The sequence below is a fragment of the Erpetoichthys calabaricus genome, chromosome 4 (assembly GCF_900747795.2).
Source record: "Erpetoichthys calabaricus chromosome 4, fErpCal1.3, whole genome shotgun sequence".
Classification (NCBI taxonomy): domain Eukaryota; kingdom Metazoa; phylum Chordata; class Cladistia; order Polypteriformes; family Polypteridae; genus Erpetoichthys; species Erpetoichthys calabaricus.
The window spans coordinates 286880695-286901875 of NC_041397.2; the positions used below are offsets into that span (position 1 = coordinate 286880695).

The window sequence follows — 21181 nt, forward strand, 5'->3', positions numbered from 1 at the left end:
TCAAATAAATTGTAATGCATAAGGTGTGTCTGAAGCTGACTGGCGACTACTTTTTCTAGTATTTTAGAGAGAAACGGTAAATTTGAAATAGGCCTATAATTATTTAGTATATGTGGGTCAAGGTCTGACTTTTTAAGTAATGGTTTAATGACTGACACTTTTAGTGCATCTGGTACTGTGCCATGCAATAATGAACTATTGATAATGTTTAGGATAGGCGCTGCAAGAACATCCATTGCACTTTTTACTAGTTTTGTTGGCACTGGATCTAGGGAACAAGTAGTGGGCTTCATTTTAGAAATTAAACTTAAGACTTCCTGCTCAGTTACAGGATTAAAATTACTAAAGTGCTGAGTGCAATGTGAGACAGGGTCTGCTAAGCTAGTATTTGGTTTGTACTGTGATGCAGAGATCTGGGATCTTATATTTTTAATTTTCTCATTGAAGAAGTTAATAAAGTCTGTACTGCTAATGTCTGTTGGTATTTTGCACTGTTGATCTGAATTTCCATTTGTTAATTTAGCCACTGTTCTAAACAGTGCCCGAGGATTTTTATTATTGCTATCTATTAATGTAGAATAATATTCTGACCGAGCTTTAAAGAGGGCTTTTTTATATTTATTAACACTCTCTGTCCATGCAATTTGAAAGACCTGTAGCTTTGTTGTTCTCCATCTGCTTTCCAGTTTTCGACACTCTAATTTAAGAGCTCGAGTGTTTTCATTAAACCAGGGAGAGTTTCTATGTGCTTTGATCACTTTTGTTTTAAGGGGGGAGCCACTGTGTCCAGAGCATCTCTCAAGGTCACATTATAATGTGATGTTAGCTCATCTAAATTGTTTTCTGTGTTTACATTTGATGTTAACTGATCTAAATGGTTTTCCACAATTACACTCGACTTACTCAAAGTATCTATAAATTTTGAAGCAGAATTACAATCTAGATGCCGCACTGTCTTTGTTTTAATCTGGGAGTGTGTTCGCAAGGGCAGGACCAAATCAAATGTAATTAAGTAGTGATCAGAAATAACTTCATTTAATGGAGTAATAATTAAATTTTGAATTTCAACTTTGTAAGTTATAATTAAATCTAATGTGTGGTTATGATTATGAGTTGGACCTTTGACATTCTGACAAAATCCTACTGAATTTAACAAATAAGTAAAACATTTGCTAAAAGTGTCAGTTTCCACATCAATGTGTACATTAAAATCTCCCATCAGTACTACGTGATCATAATTTATAGCCAAGTCAGATAAAAGGTTGCTAAATTCAGACATGAACAATGAATATGGCCCTGGTGGTCTATAGACTAGCACTATAATTGTGTTGGAATCTGTTTTAATATTTAAAATGAATGCTTCAAAGGATGTAAAGTTGCCTAAATTTTTAGAAGTGATTTGCATTTTGTTACAATGAATTATTCCAAGGCCCCCTCCTCGACCTGAATCTCTAGACTTATGAAGGAACGAGTATCCATCTGGTGACGCCTCAGCTAGGGGTACAGTGTCACATTTACTAAGCCAGGTTTCGGTGAGAAGACACAGATCAGATTTTGTACTTAATATAATATCATTTACCAAAACAGCTTTAGTGCCAAGAGAGCGAATGTTCAATAAGCAGCATTTAAAACTGTATGCTTCTTTCTGAATTGGTGATATACTTTTTGTTTTAATTTGTAGTAAATTTCTATTACAGATGCCCCTGGTGGAGGGTCTGGTTTTATCCCTTGGTCTAATTATACACCTTATTTTTTGGTTATCAATTAATTTAAGGTTTGTATCAAGACTAAATTTACTGGATGCCCCAAGACAAGGATTTTGGGTAACAGCTTCAGGAAAGTAACAGGTGGGATAAACAACAGCCTGTGATTTAAGATCACATGACTGCGGCCTGGATGGTGCTCTAATCAGTCAAGCAGGCAGTTTTGCTGCCATATTTTGGGATAATACATAAGATCCCCTCCAGTTAGGATGAAGACCATCTCTTCTGAAAAATCCAGGCCTTTCCCAAAAATCATCCCAATTGTTCACAAACGCTATGCTTTTGTTTGCACACCAGGTTTCTAGCCAGCAGTGAAGGGAATGCAATCTGCTATAAATCACATCCCCTCTATATAATCTTGGTAAGGGGCCAGATACAACTAAATTCCGACATTTTCTTTTAGCTTTGATGCAAAGAGAGATGAAGTTCCTCTTTAATACCTCAGATTGCTGTGAATAAATATCATTAGTGCCGACATGCAGCAATAAGGTAGATACTTCATCGTCGGCGACACGGTCCAATGTGGCCTCTATGCCAGAAATCTTGGCCCCTGCGAGGCACTTAACATGAACTGCTGGTTTAACATAGTTTGGAATTCTAACATTCCGCACTATGGAATCGCCAATTATGAGCACTTTCTTATTCTCAGTTTCCACAGGCGCGCTGCGGAGTGCTGAGAATCTGTTCTGGGTCCGAATTGGTTACCTGGGTGCCGGGGGACTACATTTTGGATTCTTAGACCCCCGTCTTACTGTTACCCACTCGCCCTGTGGCTGAATTGGTGCTGCTGACTTTGGCCGTGCACTGACTACAGTGGGGCCAGGAGAGACTGAAGCCGAATCAGAAGTAGCCGAATTGTCTAAACAAACCGAGTCGATCCAATTTTCGGTTTGCCTAATCGCTATCAGATTCCTAACGCGGTCCTCCAATTCGCGTATTTTCCCGACCAACTCTAAATTAACTAAACACTTTTGGCAGGTGAAGCTGTCTACAATGTCGGCCGGAAAACCTGAACTGTACATGCTGCAGGACACACAACATATAAACGTGCCCTCAACGGGCAGAGAGTAGATAGAACTTATGTTTAGTGGTGATGTCATCTTCTCCGTTTTCTGTAGTTTACTTAAATGCTTTCTGCTTCAGAGACCGTCGGCTTCAAGTTTCTCACTGCCGGTTATTTCTTCTGGTCAGCTTCCGGCTTTACTTCCGATGAACTTGCTCGGGTGTTTGCGAAGGGTTACGTGACTGTGGGAGACGCCGCTGCTCGGTGCTTCTGCTCGGTGCTTCCGCTCGCTGCTACGCTCGTGCTTCCGCCTCTGGTGTTCAGATGGCAGAATTCCTTCTCTCTTCGTCAGAGGTGAACTGGCCTCGAGGCACAAATCTGGGGAAGGTTACAGAAAAATTCCTGCTGCGTTGAAGGTCCGAATGAGCACAGTGGCCTCCATCATCCGTAAGTGGAAGAAGTTCGAAACCACCAGGACTTTTCCTAGAGCTGGCCGGCCATCTAAACTGAGCGATCAGGGGAGAAGGGCCTTAGTCAGGGAGGTGACCAAGAACCCAATGGTCACTCTGTCAGAGCTCCAGAGGTCCTCTGTGGAGAGAGGAGGACCTTCCAGAAGGACAACCATCTCTGCAGCAATCCACCAATCAGGCCTGTATGGTAGAGTGGCCAGACGGAAGCCACTCCTTAGTAAAAGGCACATTGCAGCCTGCCTGGAGTTTGCCAAAAGGCACCTGAAGGACTCTCAGACCATGAGAAAGAAAATTCTCTGGTCTGATGAGACAAAGATTGAACTTTTTGGTGTGAATGCCAGGCGTCACGTTTGGAGGAAACTAGGCACCACTCATCACCAGGCCAATACCATCCCTACAGTGAAGCATGGTGGTAGCAGCATCATGCTGTGGGGATGTTTTTCAGCGGCAGGAACTGGGAGACTAGTCAGGATAAAGGGAAAGATGACTGCAGCAATGTACAGAGACATCCTGGATGAAAACCTGTTCCAGAGTGCTCTTGACCTCAGACTGGGGCAACGGTTCATCTTTCAGCAGGACAACGACCCTACGCACACAGCCAAGATATCAAAGGAGTGGCTTCAGGACAACTCTGTGAATGTCCTTGAGTGGCCCAGCCAGAGCCCAGACTTGAATCCGATTGAACATCTCTGGAGAGATCTTAAAATGGCTGTGCACCGACGCAAAGAGGAATGGGCGAAACTGGCCAAGGATAGGTGTGCCAAGCTTGTGGCATTATATTCAAAAAGACTTGAGGCTGTAATTGCTGCCAAAGGTGCATCAACAAAGTATTGAGCAAAGGCTGTGAATACTTATGTACATGTGATTTCTCAGTTTTTTTATTTTTAATAAATTTGCAAAAACCTCAAGTAAACTTTTTTCACGTTGCCATTATGGGGTGTTGTGTGTAGAATTCTGAGGAAAAAAATGAATTTAATCCATTTTGGAATAAGGCTGTAACATAACAAAATGTGGAAAAAATGATGCACTGTGTATATTAATATAACAACTGGCCTCTAAAACATGTCTCGATTCATAATTTAAAAAATGATTTCTCCTCTATCCCCTCTGAGGATCATTAAACTGTTTTTATTACAGAATGATACTTTATTTTTTGAAATGAAATGAAATAAAACCTGCTGAAAAAATTATCTTCCTCAATTGGGGCACAGGTATGTATAAAAATGCAAAATTATTTTCCTCAGTTAAATAAAATCTAATTGAGGCAATTTTGCTTAAATTTCAGCATTATAAAATTCTATTGCTTTTTCCAAATTTCTTTCAAATGGAAAGGTTTGTTTTTGAATTATTATTTTCTAACGGCTGACATTCTTACATGCAAAGTGCACACACAGAGACATCACTTTAACAGTGAGTGTGTTAGAGAATGCCTAAAAATAAGTAAACCTTTTGAAAACTTGAACTCAAAATTGTAACCCTGTCACTTATTGTGGTACTTCTTATTTGCATCCAGACACATAAATTATAGATGTGTGGAGGAAGAGAGAGATTTTAGTTTATGAACATAACTTCATTAATTGACTAATGTCACATTAAGCACCTTCACTTTCTCTGCAGAACGTGGACCCTTTGTGGAACGCCAGAGTATCTTGCACCTGAGGTCATCCAAAGTAAAGGCCATGGACGAGCTGTTGACTGGTGGGCTTTGGGTGTGCTAATCTTTGAAATGTTATCAGGGTGAGTAGATTTTTTATTTATTTATTTTTGAAATGTGATTAAGTAATTCAATACTATGTATGTATAATGAAAAATGTTAGAAGTTTTGATCCTGCAGTTCTGATTGTGACAGAAGACAGTAGGATCCTTCAAACTTTCAAGCATCAAAAGTAGCTTTAAAGTTCTTTGGCCAGGTAGCAGAGAATCAAGATGCGACTACTGATTAACAGAAATAGAAAAAAAAAGTCAGAAGAAACTTTATTAGTAACTGAAATATATAGATATAAATATATAGGACTGTCTAATAGATATATTCTATAATAACAGTTTTATGTGTCCTGCAAACAAGTACACATCTTAAAATATTCAATTGTGCAATATTAGTTAATCTTTTACAGGAAATGCATCAGTACTTGAAAACACAGGTAGCCAATGTAATACTGTTAATATGGATGAAATTCATTTAGATTTAGTCTTTTTTTGTTAAGATATAGTACTTGTGCATTTTAAACAAGATGCCTATGATTTTTGTCTTTTTTGGTAGTACAGAATGCATTACAGTAATCAAGTCAGATAAAAAATAAAAAGAGCTTAATTTTCAGCCACATTAAATGTTTTAAAATTAAAATTTGTGCTGGAGTCCAAGGAGTAATTGTTGATATGTGATTAAAAATTTAGCTCAGAATCCATTATTTACTTCTGGTTTGACTTTTAAGTCCTGCCTAAGATCTTCATTTTTTTTACCACATTCAATGGCTAGAGTTTCTGTTTTTCCTTGTTTAGTTTAAAGAAATTAAATTAAATTTGTAACTATCTTACAAAAAGAGCCCAGCAGCGTCTTTACTTCCTGCAACGACTGAAGAAGGGCACCTCCCTAAACCCATACTTACCACCTTCTACAGAGGCACCATAGAGAGCGTCCTGACCAGCTGTATTACAGTCTGGTATGGAAACTGCCATGCCTCCGACTGCAAAGCCCTTCAGAGGATTGTGCGGACTGCTGAGTGCATCATTGGCAGCTCTCTACCCAGTGTTGAGGAGATCTACACCTCATGCTGCCTTCATAAAGCCATTAGCATCATGGCTGACCCCCACCACCCCTCCCACCAATTGTTTACTCCTCTTCCATCTGGAAGACGACTCTGCAGCATCAGGAGCAGGTCTGCGAGATTGTGCAATAGTTTCTTTCCCCAAGCAGTCCGGCTCCTGAACACAATGCTGCCCTCCTCCACACTGGACTCTTTACTCCACACACTCTCTGGATTACATAATACTACTTAATACTGTATATGTTTTTTAGTTTTATATATATATATATATATATATATATATCTATATATATAATCTTGTGTACTGCACCTTTTGACTCTGGAGGACGATATTTCGTCCCACTGTGTACTGTAAGTATATTGTTAGGATGACAATAAAGCTCTACTTGACTTGACTTGACTTGACTTGATCTATTCAGTAATTCTAGTCACACAGTTAATCAGTGTGTTAAAGCCCTGAATCATCTGATGATATCAAAATTGATCCCTGAAGTACACCATATCTAATATCATGTATTTTTACATACGGTCACCAAGATTTACAAAAAAAATGTTCTCGCTACCATGTTTAGTTCAATGTAGTGTAAAGTGTTACCAGAAAGACAAGCCACTATCTAAGGTAGTTAATGGGAATGCTGTGATGTATAATATTCAACGCAGCACTCGTGTCTAAAAGAACAAAGAATGATGTTTAGTTTATGTTGAATGGTAGGAGGTCTGTATTATATTAGGTCTGATATTTTTTAAATTTCAACACACAATGGTGGGGGTCTGAAACTTACACTACCCCTTAAGAAAAGGACCTAAGAGTTGTACTGGCATTGTTACTCTCTACAGCTAGAGTCTACAGAAGCTATTTAGAAGACTAACAGAATTTTGAATTTGGTAGCACGATGGGTAGAGTACAAGTCAACGGAGGTTATGCTTAAGGTATACAATGCCCTAATGAGGCCTCACCTGGTGTATTGTGTACAGTTTTGGTCTTGAAGCTACAAAAAGATATAGCAGAACTAGAAAAAGTCTAGAGTAGAGTGACTAGGTTGATTTCAGGCGTGCAGAGTACAACTTAGAAGGAGAGATTAAAGGAGTTAGATAGAGCTTATTTGTCCCTGGAGGAAATTTGGCTTTTTACAGATGCTGTTTAAATGAATAAATATACACACACACTATGGTCGGAACACACACCAGAACGACTAGAAATCAAGACAATTAAAAAAGACAACTTCTGACTTGGCTGTCAAAATCATAGTGAGGCATTATACAGGTGTATTGCTGTTGGTATAAAGGAGCCCCAATAGCATTTCTTGACACTCTTTTGTTGAATTATTTGGTAAAAGTACTTACTGTTAGTGTGTCAGAGAGAGGATGTGCAGTATTGTTTATAATGGCAGTCAGTTTTTTTTCTCCATGATTTTGCCAGCCCAGTACACCACAGTGTAGAAAATTGCCCTGACCATCACAGAGTGGCAGAAGATATGAAGGATATAACTTCACACATTAAAGGAACTCAGTCTCATAATTAAAAAGAGCCTGCTCTGCCCTTTTTTAGGGTTCCAAGACCAGTCCAACCTGTCACTAAAGTGGACCCACAAGCACTTGTAGGAGTGGACCACCTTTATATCCCCTCCCTCAATAATGACTGAACATAAAGGCTCTTTGGTGCGGCAAAAGTCAATAACTAGTTCCATGGTTTTGCTGATGTTAAGGTACAGACAATTCTCTATGCACCAAGAAACAAAGTTCTCCACCTGACTCCTATCCTTTGTCTCATCTGCCTTATTAATAAACCCCATAAATGCAGAATCATCTTAGAATTTTGGCAAGTGACATGAGCTGGTATTATAGTTATAATCTGAGGTGTACAGAGTTAAAAGAAAAGGATACAAGACTGTTCCTTGTGGTGCTCCAGTGTTGCGCACATCCGTATCAGAAACACAGTTCTTGACACAAACACAATCTGCAGTCTGCCTGACAGACAGTCCATTATCCAGAATGCCGTAGGCTCATCCACCTGCATATCTTTGAGCTTACCCCCTTAACAGGGATAACTGGATGGTGTTGAAAGCACTGGAGATATCAAAAAACATAATCCTTAAAATACTGCCAGCTTTGATCAAGTGAGAATAAGCCATGTGGTGTAGATAAATAATTGTATCCTCCACTCAAATATTTGTCTGATAGGCAAACTGCAGTGGGTCTAGGTGGTCTACCACAAAAGGACTCATATACTTCAAGACCAGCATCTCAAAAGTCCTCATGATGTGAGACGTAAGTACCACTGGTCTATTGTCATTAGGTGAAGAGGCACCTGCCTTCTTTGGAGCAGGAACAGTTGAGCCATAGGGACAGGTGACAGAGGACACCACAATGTTGGTCAACCCAGGCCTTCAGAACTGGAGGACTGACTAACTTTTTCCATGTAAAAAAATGTAGATTAAGAGTTGACATCATTGAAATTTTTTAAATTGTGAAAGAAATTAAAGTTGATCCTGTTTGCTACTTTAAAATTAATTCTTCATTAATAATAGGGTACATAAATGGAAACTTTTAAGGGCAAATTTCACATAAATCTTGGGAAGTTTTACTTCAGACGGATAACATAGACACAGGGATCACATTTTCAAGTAGCATGGTAGAGACAGGCCCCTTGGAATCTTCAAAACTCGACTTATTATTTTGGAGAAATTTGGAGGATAGGATTGACGAGTTTTGTTTGGCCTAATGGCCAGTTTCTGTCATATTTTTTGTAATATTCTAATATTTAATTAGGATGATAATAATACATTTCTTACCAGCTTGAGTGATCCTCACACCTATTACAGTTTTTGATGCAAAAAGGAAGCACAATACTTTAGGTTTTTCATGTAGTTTTACCCTTATTTCTCCTTCCATGTTTCAATCTCCTGTATGCCCTCCTTGTTCTGTCTCTGTTTATTGTGAAACACCCTGTGTGAAACTCCCACAATCACTGCCATCCCTTTCCTGAAAAAAATGTCAGGAATTCCCTATCTGGCAGAAACTGTCTACAGTGGTGTGAAAAACTATTTGCCCCCTTCCTGATTTCTTATTCTTTTGCATGTTTGTCACACAAAATGTTTCTGATCATCAAACACATTTAACCATTAGTCAAATATAACACAAGTAAACACAAAATGCAGTTTTTAAATGATGGTTTTTATTATTTAGAGAGAAAAAAAATCCAAACCTACATGGCCCTGTGTGAAAAAGTAATTGCCCCCTTGTTAAAAAATAACCTAACTGTGGTGTATCACACCTGAGTTCAATTTCCTTAGCCACCCCCAGACCTGATTACTGCCACACCTGTTTCAATCAAGAAATCACTTAAATAGGAGCTGCCTGACACAGAGAAGTAGACCAAAAGCACCTCAAAAGCTAGACATCATGCCAAGATCCAAAGAAATTCAGGAACAAATGAGAACAGAAGTAATTGAGATCTATCAGTCTGGTAAAGGTTATAAAGCCATTTCTAAAGCTTTGGGACTCCAGCGAACCACAGTGAGAGCCATTATCCACAAATGGCAAAAACATGGAACAGTGGTGAACCTTCCCAGGAGTGGCCGGCCGACCAAAATTACCCCAAGAGCGCAGAGACGACTCATCTGAGAGGTCACAAAAGACCCCAGGACAACGTCTAAAGAACTGCAGGCCTCACTTGCCTCAATTAAGGTCAGTGTTCACGACTCCACCATAAGAAAGAGACTGGGCAAAAACGGCCTGCATGGCAGATGTCCAAGACGCAAACCACTGTTAAGCAAAAAGAACATTAGGGCTCGTCTCAATTTTGCTAAGAAACATCTCAATGATTGCCAAGACTTTTGGGAAAATACCTTGTGGACTGATGAGACAAAAGTTGAACTTTTTGGAAGGCAAATGTCCCGTTACATCTGGCGTAAAAGGAACACAGCATTTCAGAAAAAGAACATCATACCAACAGTAAAATATGGTGGTGGTAGTGTGATGGTCTGGGGTTGTTTTGCTGCTTCAGGACCTGGAAGGCTTGCTGTGATAGATGGAACCATGAATTCTACTGTCTACCAAAAAATCCTGAAGGAGAATGTCCGGCCATCTGTTCGTCAACTCAAGCTGAAGCGATCTTGGGTGCTGCAACAGGACAATGACCCAAAACACACCAGCAAATCCACCTCTGAATGGCTGAAGAAAAACAAAATGAAGACTTTGGAGTGGCCTAGTCAAAGTCCTGACCTGAATCCAATTGAGATGCTATGGCATGACCTTAAAAAGGCGGTTCATGCTAGAAAACCCTCAAATAAAGCTGAATTACAACAATTTTGCAAAGATGAGTGGGCCAAAATTCCTCCAGAGCACTGTAAAAGACTCATTGCAAGCTATCGCAAACGCTTGATTGCAGTTATTGCTGCTAAGGGTGGCCCAACCAGTTATTAGGTTCAGGGGGCAATTACTTTTTCACACAGGGCCATGTAGGTTTGGATTTTTTTTTCTCCCTAAATAATAAAAACCACCATTTACAAACTGCATTTTGTGTTTACTTGTGTTATATTTGACTAATGGTTAAATGTGTTTGATGATCAGAAACATTTTGTGTGACAAACATGCAAAAGAATAAGAAATCAGGAAGGGGGCAAATAGTTTTTCACACCACTGTATATTAAACAGGCAATGGTACTTTGAACGACTGAGAGAGCAATAGTTCATCAATATAATTGATGTTTGAGCTAATTGCCATCCTCCATACATAGGCCTGTCAATATATATTGGGTCCAAACAATGTGGAATTAAGAAATTAATGTTAACCCTGCAAAAAGAAGTTACGGAGTGCTTTCTTAGAATCACATTGATCAAGATTGTGAACACTACACTTCATCAAAAGTATCCTTTTAATGCCTTTTTGGGTTTTTAAGGAGTTAAACAATATATAAAGACATTTACACACATTTTATTCAAGAGGAGCTGTCAGAATTATTCACAGAAGTGAATGAATTTCCTGTAGTCAAACCTACCCAGTATGTCCAGATGTGTTTTATGGGTCAGATGGATTAAAGCAGTGCAATGTCAACACTGTATATGGTGGGGATGGTGCGCTGCTGACCTCGACTTAGGACGTTGTGGGTCGGTGGGGGGAGTACTTCGAAGACCTCCTCAATCCCACTAACATGCCTTCCAATGAGGAAGCAGAGCCTGGGGACTCAGAGGTGGGCTCCCCCATCTCTGGGACTGAGGTCACTGAGGTGGTCAAAAAACTCCTTGGTGGCAGGGCCCTGGGGGTGGATGAGATACGCCCAGAGTTCCTCAAGGCTGTGGATGTTGTAGGGCTGTCTTGGTTGACACGTCTCTGCAACATCGCATGGACATCAGGGACAGTGCCTCTGGATTGGCAGACCGGGGTGGTGGTCCCCCTCTTTAAGAAGGGGGACTGGAGGGTGTGTTCCAACTACAGAGGGATCACACTCCTCAGCCTCCCTGGAAAAGTCTATTCGGGGGTTCTGGAGAGGAGTGTCCGTCGGATAGTCGAACCTCGGATTCAGGAGGAACAGTGTGGTTTTCGTCCTGGTCGCGGAACAGTGGACTAGCTCTACAGAGCATGGGAGTTCACCCAACCAGTCTACATGTGTTTTGTGGACTTGGAAAAGGCGTTCGACCGTGTCCCTCGGGGAATCCTGTGGAGGGTGCTCCGGGAGTATGGGGTACAGGACCCCCTGATAAGGGCTGTTCGGTCCCTGTACAGCCGGTGTCAGAGCTTGGTCCGCATTGCCGGCAGTAAATCAAACCCGTTTCCAGTGAGAGTTGGACTCTGCCAGGGCTGCCCTTTGTTAACGATTCTGTTCATAACTTTTATGGACAGAATTTCTAGGCGCAGCCAGGGTTTTGAGGGGGTACGGTTTGGTGGACTCAGGATTGGGTCACTGCTTTTTGCAGATGATCTTGTCCTGTTTGCTTCATTAGGCCATGATCTTCAGCTCTCTCTGGATCGGTTCGCAGCTGAGTGTGAAGCGGCTGGGATGGGAATCGGCACCTCCAAATCTGAGACCATGGTCCTCAGCCGGAAAAGGGTGGAGTGCCCTCTCAGGGTTGGGAGCGAGATCCTGCCTCAAGTGGAGGAGTTCAAGCATCTTGGGGTCTTGTATACGAGTGAGGGAAGAATGGAGCGTGAGATCGACAGGCGGATCGGTGCGGCGTCCGCAGTGATGCGGGCTCTGCGTCGGTCTGTCGTGGTGAAAAAGGAGCTGAGCCGTAAGGCAAAGCTCTCAATTTACCAGTCGATCTATGTTCCTACCCTCACCTATGGTCATGAGCTATGGGTGGTGACTGAAAGAACGAGATTGCAAATACAAGCGGCTGAAATGAGTTTCCTCCCCAGGGTGTCTGGGCTCTCCCGTAAAGATAGGGTGAGAAGCTCAGTCATCCGGGAGGGGCTCAGAGTAGAGCCGCTGCTCCTCCGCATCGAGAGGAGTCAGATGAGGTGGCTCGGGCATCTGATCAGGGTGCCTCCTGGACGCCTCCCTGGTGAGGTGTTCCGGGCACGTCCAACCGAGAGGAGGCCCCGGGGAAGACCCAGGACACGCTGGAGGGACTATGTCTCCCGGCTGGCCTGGGAACGCCTCGGGATTCTCCCGGAAGATCTAGAAGAAGTGGCCGGGGAGAGGGAAGTCTGGGTATCTCTGCTCAAGCTGCTGCCCCCGCGACCTGACCTCGGATAAGCGAAAGAGGATGGATGGATGGATTAAACACTGTAAGAAAAAATCACTTCCACATTCAGCCATTGTGCTCACTTATTTTCACATGTCTGCATCAAACTGTAATAAACTATATTTCAGCATACAGAGTGACTTTCAAAACTTAGAAACACATTCTAGGAATTCACACTTCAAGGTTTATATAAATAGATATCGGTAAAAAGGCATTTCATTTTAAACATTTATTTTAAACATTTATTTTTACGTAAAGTGATTGGGAAACATAATGACAATATTTAATCTCTAAAATTGAAGTTCAGGTTTGCTACGTGTAAATATTACAATGAGATTCTTACTTGCATGTCTTCCAAAGATTAGTAAGAGTAATGAGGCACCAATAACAGACCATAAATTAATACAGTGTCATACTTTGGATGCAACATTGGTATCTATACTGTATATATGCTACTCTATACATACCTCTCAGTTGTTGCCTTGAGACCTGTGTATGTATGCCACCATCAAAATGGCGAAATCTAATATCCAAAATTCACAAACCTGATTATAGCACAAGGAAATACTGTATACCACATGCCAGGGCAACTCAGATTAACTTCATGGTCATAAATACTTACACAGTGATTGACAGATGTCCTTTTTGTCATTATGTATATGACAGATTAAGTTATTTGGACGTACAATTCACTTACAGTTCTTAAGCTGTTTAAGAGACATAGATGCCATAGATTGAAATTTTTGTTGTATCAGAGACTACTTAGGTACAATAAAGCAGTGAAACCTGGCATGAAGTGAATTTATATTCAATTATAATGTCAGCTGTGTTACAGCAATGATGCCATTAATGCAGAGTGTTGAATTCTGATCAAGGAAACTATATGTCCTCCATTAAACACATTCTTCAGGTGTGGAGTTGTAGAGGCCTGGGTGAGTTCCCCAGTTTTGAAGTAGTCAGAAAAGTAGCCATGCAAGGGATGGCTTGTGTTTACATTAGTGCAAATTGAAATCCTCTGTATTTTGATGCATTATTAAAATAATACTACTAACATTTGTTTTTCCTTCTACTTGTTTTCATTACATATGGCTAATATTGGCAATACCATTGCATTTTATTCATCAGTATATAGTAAACTATTGTTTTACATAATTTTATTAAAGAAAGGTAAAACAATACTATTACACAAATTCAGTGCAGTGTGACATAGTGGGTAATGCTTTTGACTCTAAGGCTCTGGGTTAAAATCCTTTTGCCAACACTGTGTGACTGTGAGCAAGCCACTTCGTCAGACTGTTCTCCAATTGCAAAAACAGAACAAAGATAACCAATTGTAGCTCAAATGTTGCCTTGGATAAAGACGTCATCCAAGTAAGTAAATATTAATAATGATATATTAAAAAATTTATTGGGCAAAATGATCATCTGTATTTGCTTCTTGTGATGATGGCTGCTATTACATTCTGATGTCCTATTGCTGAGAATGCTATCTATGTTATCTATAAATGACATTTTATAAAGTTCATTATTTATTTTCACGAAATCTGTCAGTAAGATGTAACAATCACCTTAAATATTTTTCTTCCACGCATTACTAATAAAGATAAGGACAGATTTTAAAGATGATAATGATAATAAAAAAATGGCTATACATAAATGTTTATATGTAGCTGTATAGTCTGGTATATAACAGGCTTCATGAGCAAAGAAATATTTACTGAAAATGTGAGAAATACAAATTTAGGTACTTAACTGACATGTTGTTGTGTCTTTTGTTTTGTTTTACTGAAGGCAGTTACTGTCTGCAGCTCAGAACTTTCTTGGTGTTCCTTTTAGGAGCGATGATGTAACTGAAGAAATCTGGAAAGAATGCCTATTTAATTCTTGAACAACTTTTTCTTTAAGTATACAGTGGAACCTCGGTTTGAGAGTAACTTGGTTTACGAGTGTTTTGCAAGACGAGCAAAAATTTTTAATAAATTTTCACTTGATAAACGAGCGAGGTCTTGCAGTACGAGTAGTTTGTCTGCTGAGTGTCATGTGATCACAACTGAGCTGATGGTTCTTCTCTCTCTCTCACTACGGGATTGTGGGCAATCGTTTCCTGTTCTCTGTCTGAGTCGGCGTGCCTCACTCATATAGTCAACATCCGTACGAGCGTATAGTGTTTACTACAGCATTAGCATTGTGACTGTGTATGCGCGCGTGTGTGTGTATGTGTGCTCGCGCGCGCTCGTGTGTGTGTGTATGTGTGCTCGCGCGCGCACGCTCGTGTGTGTGTGTATGTGTGCTCACGCGCGCGTCTGTGCTGTGACGTGCGAGTCCCCGTCTTGCACCCTAAGACACGAAGCTGCGTCTCAGTACTTTAACAACACAAGCTTTATTCAGCTTGAAATAGCAACAGCGCGGTTATTTATACACAGACACAGCAGTCAGGCAGCGCCCTGCACATTTATAACGTTCCTTGTTCCTTGTATCACCCATTGACGGCAGGCGCTTATAGCATGTCCGCGATCTTTTCGGATTCGCTTTTACAGAGAACTGCTACAGCGCTGGGAGACTGCAATTGCTTTGGGACAGTCTTCCGCGTGTCGTCCCGTTGGGTGCAATCCCACAAGAGTTTAGAAACTCACTCACACCAGCCATGATTCTTTTCAAAGGTAAAGTGCAAGTTAATTTGTTTTATGTATTCTTACTTTATATTTTGTATTAATCATTTTTATATGAATAGTTTTGGGTTGTGGAACAAATCATCTGAGTTTCCATTATTTCTTATGGGGAAATTCACTTTGATATACGAGTGCTTTGGACTACGAGCACGTTTCCGGAACGAATTATGCTCGCAAACCGAGGTTCCACTGTACTACTTATCTAGTGCTAATATAACATAGCTTTGCTGGGTCATAGCATTGATGTGATAGCTAACTAGTGCTGAAAGGAAACTGGTAGGCACAATAGCAACCACAAGGCCTGAATTTCATTTACAATGTAACAACAAATTAAGAAGATTTTATTGTATTGTAGAGATTTTATAGGCTTGGGGAGGATTTCAGCAAAGGGTATATAGAAGGTGATAAATGAAAAACAAATACTAGTAAAAATCAATGAGAAAAAATAATTCTAACATTGTTATAGCAGTGCCACATGAATTAATAAATAACAGTTTTATTTTAGATATTATCATTCACACATACGCTTTAAACTAGCTCCTTGTTGTATCAATGAGGAGCCATAGCATACAAGACAGTACTGAGGTAAAACTCTCTGGCAATGTTGTGTTTGTCAATAAATGAGCTTTTGAATTTTAAACCATATGAAGTTTGTGTAAACAAATGCTTAGGAAGACCAATCTAAAGGGCATTATAGTAGAACAGTCTTGAAAAAATAAAACCATGAATTGCAGGCTCAACAGCAGGATAGTCTAGAAAGGACTGAATACAAGAAATGTTTGTAAGATGAAAATAAGCTGATTTGCAAACAGCTTTTAAATGAGATTGGAGTGAAAGTTCAAAATCAAACACAACACTCATGTTTCACAAAAAGTTACTGGCACTGAAAGTGTTACTTCATAAAGTAACTGAAGCTAAAAATTGGGAATTATGGTTACTTCAAGTACATATCACATAAACATTATAACACTAATTAACATTACATTTGCTTCATAAACCACATTAAAAGCACAATGTAGTGTTTGCTGATTCTTTTTTAGCAATGAAGTATACTGTTTTAACAGCCCAATTAACAGTTTCTGTGATTGTGTGCATGCATTAGCGTTTTAAATGTGTTATCATTAGATTCGCCTTATCCTTCAAATATGAGTTGAGATGCACATCTGTCTGGTTGATATGGAGGATGTAAACACTAACTAAATAATTTTGTTTTGGAATTGACATGTAGATTAGTCAAAAGTATAGAGAAAACCACACAGTTTGAAACTTGCATTTATTTTTACTCTCTAAGCTGTGCAGCTACAATATGCTCCTGCTCCCTCAACCCAAAACTTATTAGGCCAGATGAACTATTAGCCTGATAAGTATATTCAGAAGATGTAACTTCCTCGTGTTAAATCATTCATAGATCACAACTTATTGTTCACATCATGGTTTTTCCCAGGTGTGAATGAATCATGTATTTTTATTTCTGACATTTTTAGTGAATCAGTATTACTATGAAAAAGTAATCGTAGGCATCTTGAGTGTAAAGCTGTTTAAAATGGGTTGCAAGTATGCTAGCAATCATCAGAAGGTCCTTTGGTCTAGGTAGTCTTTATGGATTGTAGGGCCTCTCTTGAGTCACAAAAATTCTGGGGAACAAGCCAAAGTGAATCTTCATTCTTAGTTAATTAAAAATGTTAGCCAGCACCACAGTTTGACTTTGGAGTTAGGAAAAGACAATGGTGCTCTCAATTGATGAATAAGTAACGTTATTTTAAGTGAATATATGTTGAAATCTGGCAAGGTGCCTCCTTGATCTGCAAAAGTACCACAGGGTAGTATAAATAGATCCAAGAGTGGTTTAAAAATGTGTGTTGTTTTGTTATCTGCAGATTTAATTACTCCCTCAGTCCATCCTTCCAGCTTCTAGTCCAGTTACAGGGTCATTACTTTTTGATTCCCACCCAACACAGCTTTCTTTATTTTGATTTGTGAGCAAAGGTTTTTTTAAATTTGTATTCTGGATTAGTTCTTAATTGAACCATCTAGTTGTGGGTATTGATCTGTGAATAATATTTAAGAGAGTTGATTTAGCTAAAAATAGGAAATGCCGTTTTTTTTTTTTTTTTTTTTTTCTGAAATTATGACTTTTCAACAATAGATGGCAGTATTGTCAAGGCATTACACTCCATTTTTTATCCATTGATGTATAATGGAAATTGCTGAACAATGCACTCTGTCAGACAGATATTAAGATTTTTTTTTTCATTGTTATTGATGGTTATCATGTCATAATGCATCTCCACTAGCAACACTCATTATAAAAGTATAACATGAATGTCCATAAATACTTTAAAAGAATTAAAAGAATACATTTTCAGCTTAAGAACAACAGTAGACATATCTGAAGGCATCTTTGTATCAGCTTTACTGCATTTGGAAAATTTGAAATAATCATATTAACATGTTGCTGATAAAACCTTTTAATGTGCCATTCATAGCAGATAGCAGAGAATATGGCAGTCTGGCAGAGACAGAACAGAGTTTAGTTTGGCAGGTCACTTGACTTGTCAGTATCTTAATGTGACTGCATTTTTTCCAGTTCTGCTGAGGGTGCAGGGTGCTGAAATGAACTGGAAAGAAATTAGGGAGAACAGGCAATGCTTTCCAAAGCAACCTTCTTCCAGCATATTTCTTTCAGTTAGACCAAAGATCTTCAACGGAGGTCTTGTATTGAGAGCTCTTTTACCACTTCTTAGTTGATCTTTGTTAGAGCTAACAGTTAAAAAAAAAAAAAAGAAACTCAAACATTTGAAAACAATTTGAAATCAGTTGTATCTGATTTATACAGACTACCTGTGATGAGGCACTTCTAAATGCAAAATACAAAATTAAAGGAAGTAAGTTAATTAGGGATTGTATTGTTCACACCTCAATGCCATGTATACACCTAAAAGCGTTTGAAGTCTGATATGCATACTGAACATCAGCAAATTGGTTTTAACTTACATTAGTCTAACATTTTAATTTTGAATGTTTAAGTTCATCCTCTGTGTCTTATACCATATATTATTTGTTTTTTTTTTTTGTTTTTTTTTTGGTTTTTTTTGCAGAATTGCATATTCTCAGAAATTTTACTCATTCTTTCACCCTTTTGTTCAACAAAAGTATTGTCTGCATACTGTAATCACGATGGATATAAATAATTCCATTGTCTGCACCTTGCTGATGTAGCATATTGTCAGGACAGTACATGCCTTCATTGTATAGGTGTTGATTTGTACAAAAGTGAAGGCTAAAATCATAGAAAACCTCCCAAAAATCAAATGAAAGATGCATATTTAAATTATATGTATACAGTGATGAATGAACAAATGCAATTAAAATTTAATTAATTACTTAAAAAAGAAACCGTATATTTAATGAAAAATAACAATTACATGTTCAGCTGATTATTGGAAACACCAAAAGTAATATTACACAAAGTATTAATACCTTCAAAAAGAACAAGGAGGATAAAAGGTAAAGAATATGCGCAAAGCTTACAATTATTCAACTCAAAATTATATATCGAGCACATCTGTCTCGCTTAAAATTGTCCAAAATGTTTCCAGGGCAAGATCCAACCTGCAAACTCTACAGTCAAGTTCCAGCCTCACTGGGTCACATGTTTTGGGCCTGTGCCAAATTAACATCATTCTGGACCAAAATTTTTAAATGCCTTTCAGACAGCCTTGGTGTCACAATCCCTCCTAACCCATTAACAGCTGTATTTGATGGACTTCCAGATGAGCTTAAAGTGGAGAAGGACAAACAAACAAAAATTGCCTTTACTACACTATTGGCAAACAGACTTATCTTGCTCAACTGGAAGAATCCTAACTCTCCCCGTTTAAGTCAGTGGGTAACTGATGTTATATATTATTTGAAATTGGAAAAAATAAAATTCTCACTTAGAGGATCTGTGCAGAAATTTTTCAAAACCTGGAAGGATCTAATCAATAACATTCTAGAATAAGCTTTTAAATCATCGAGAAAGCAGATTCTCTCCCCATTTTCTTTTTCTTCTCCATTTATCTATATTCATTTATTAATTTATCTATTTAGTTATTTTTTCTAGGTTTATGTTTTATTGTGCTGGCCATGCTGTCTTTCTCAGGGGTGGGGGTTGATTTGTTTTCAATCCTATTCTTGTAAAATTGATCTATTTGTATGGAATGTTGTGTGATTTCAATAAAATCAATACAATTAATAAAAAAAGGGAAAGAATGGAACTAAATATGAAAAACTAAAGTGAAAAAGAACAAGGGGTAAGAAAAAAAGGTAACAAATGAAACTAAATACAAAAGACAAACTCACAAAAACTTTTAATTAATAGCTCTGAATCATTAACCAAACTGGTATTCTTCAGGGAAGCAATACAGGTTAAAGTCAAAGATACATTATACTTTATGTGACTGTTTTATTGTGTAGTTAGGTATGTATGTCCAACACTACATATGTCAGTTGTGGTCTGTAGAGGGTGCTTTTGAGCCAAAAGCAAATATTTCCTGTGGGCTAAATATAACCATAAAGTAAAAATCTATTCCTCTAGATAAGACTTTTTCTGAGTCAGTAAGAATGTCCAGTACATTATAATCAACTAGGGGGCTCCGCCCCCTGCTCGCTTCGCTCGCCAACCCCTGGCGTTGGGGCATGACAAAGAGTGATATGTATGAATTAGATATAGAATAGTGTGCAGGTTTGGATGATGCCTATATAAATAAAAAATAGAGTGTTTGGCATAGAGTAATGTTTTATTGGAATATTTCTTTGTATACAACATTAGTAGTAAAGATGGTGTCTTGTCTTTGAATGAGTCTTCCTTGGCATGGATCATTTATAACTTTAACTTTAACGTCAGATGAACGTCGAACACGTGAGAAGGCAACATAAAGTTGTCCATGTCCAAAAACGGGTTCAGAGAGGTAGATGCCAACCTTGTCCATGGTTTGTCCTTGTGATTTGTTGATGGTCATGGCAAATGCAGGTTTAATGGGGAACTGTCGGCGTTTCAATGTAAAAGGTAATTCTAGGTCAGAACTCGTAAGGTCAATTCTAGGAATGAGTACAGTATTGTTAGCATGTGAATCTGAAAGAACTGTTGCTTGAATAACATTGTGTGTCATGGTGTTGACGACTAACCGTGTGCCATTGCATAAACCCTGTTTAGTGTTAAGGTTTCTTAATAGCATGATTATTGTTCCGTTTTTAAGGGTAAGGTTGTGTTGTGGTCATCCGTCCGGGTTAATAGTGTTCAAATATTCTAAGGGGAAATTCAGATGTTCATTGTCGTCATCAGAGTCAACTTTGTCAGAGCTTAGAAAGAGCCGTGTCTCTCCAGGAAGTAATGAAATGACCTGGTTATTAATGTGATTAACATTAATATTTTTTGGACATAATATAGTGCGTTGTGTTAACCACATATGCGAAAGCAGTATGGGCCATTGCCTTTTGGTGGCCTGATATGTACTCCGGTAGATGCAAAAGCAAATGAACTATTGTAGGATCTAATGCAGTTCATAAAGTTTTTACTTTCAGGCACATCGTTAGTTAGAAGCTTCTGTAGATATTCAGGATATGAATGTAAAGGAGGCAGTCTAATCTGACCCTTTTGACAACAACGTGTAAATTCATTATTTGTATTGCCAGTTGTTTCTTCTGGGAGGTTAAGTGAATGACAATGATTGCAAATGACATTCATTAATCCCAATGAATTTTCCTCAATAGTGGACTCATTATTGAAGGCGTTGTCAGCCAACTGGCATAAGCGTTTAGCAGGTGTCTGGCGTTGATGTCC

The 21181-nt window shown here is 38.8% G+C and overlaps 1 protein-coding gene across 1 annotated transcript in view; it reads left to right on the plus strand.

Annotated features, from left to right (window-relative positions):
- prkx (protein kinase X-linked) overlaps positions 1-21181 on the plus strand; it is a 218672-nt gene that overhangs the window by 140713 nt on the left and 56778 nt on the right. Inside the window, exon 7 of the mRNA XM_051926670.1 lies at positions 4854-4973. Coding sequence (XP_051782630.1) covers positions 4854-4973 — 120 coding nt within the window. The remainder of the gene's footprint in view (positions 1-4853; positions 4974-21181) is intronic.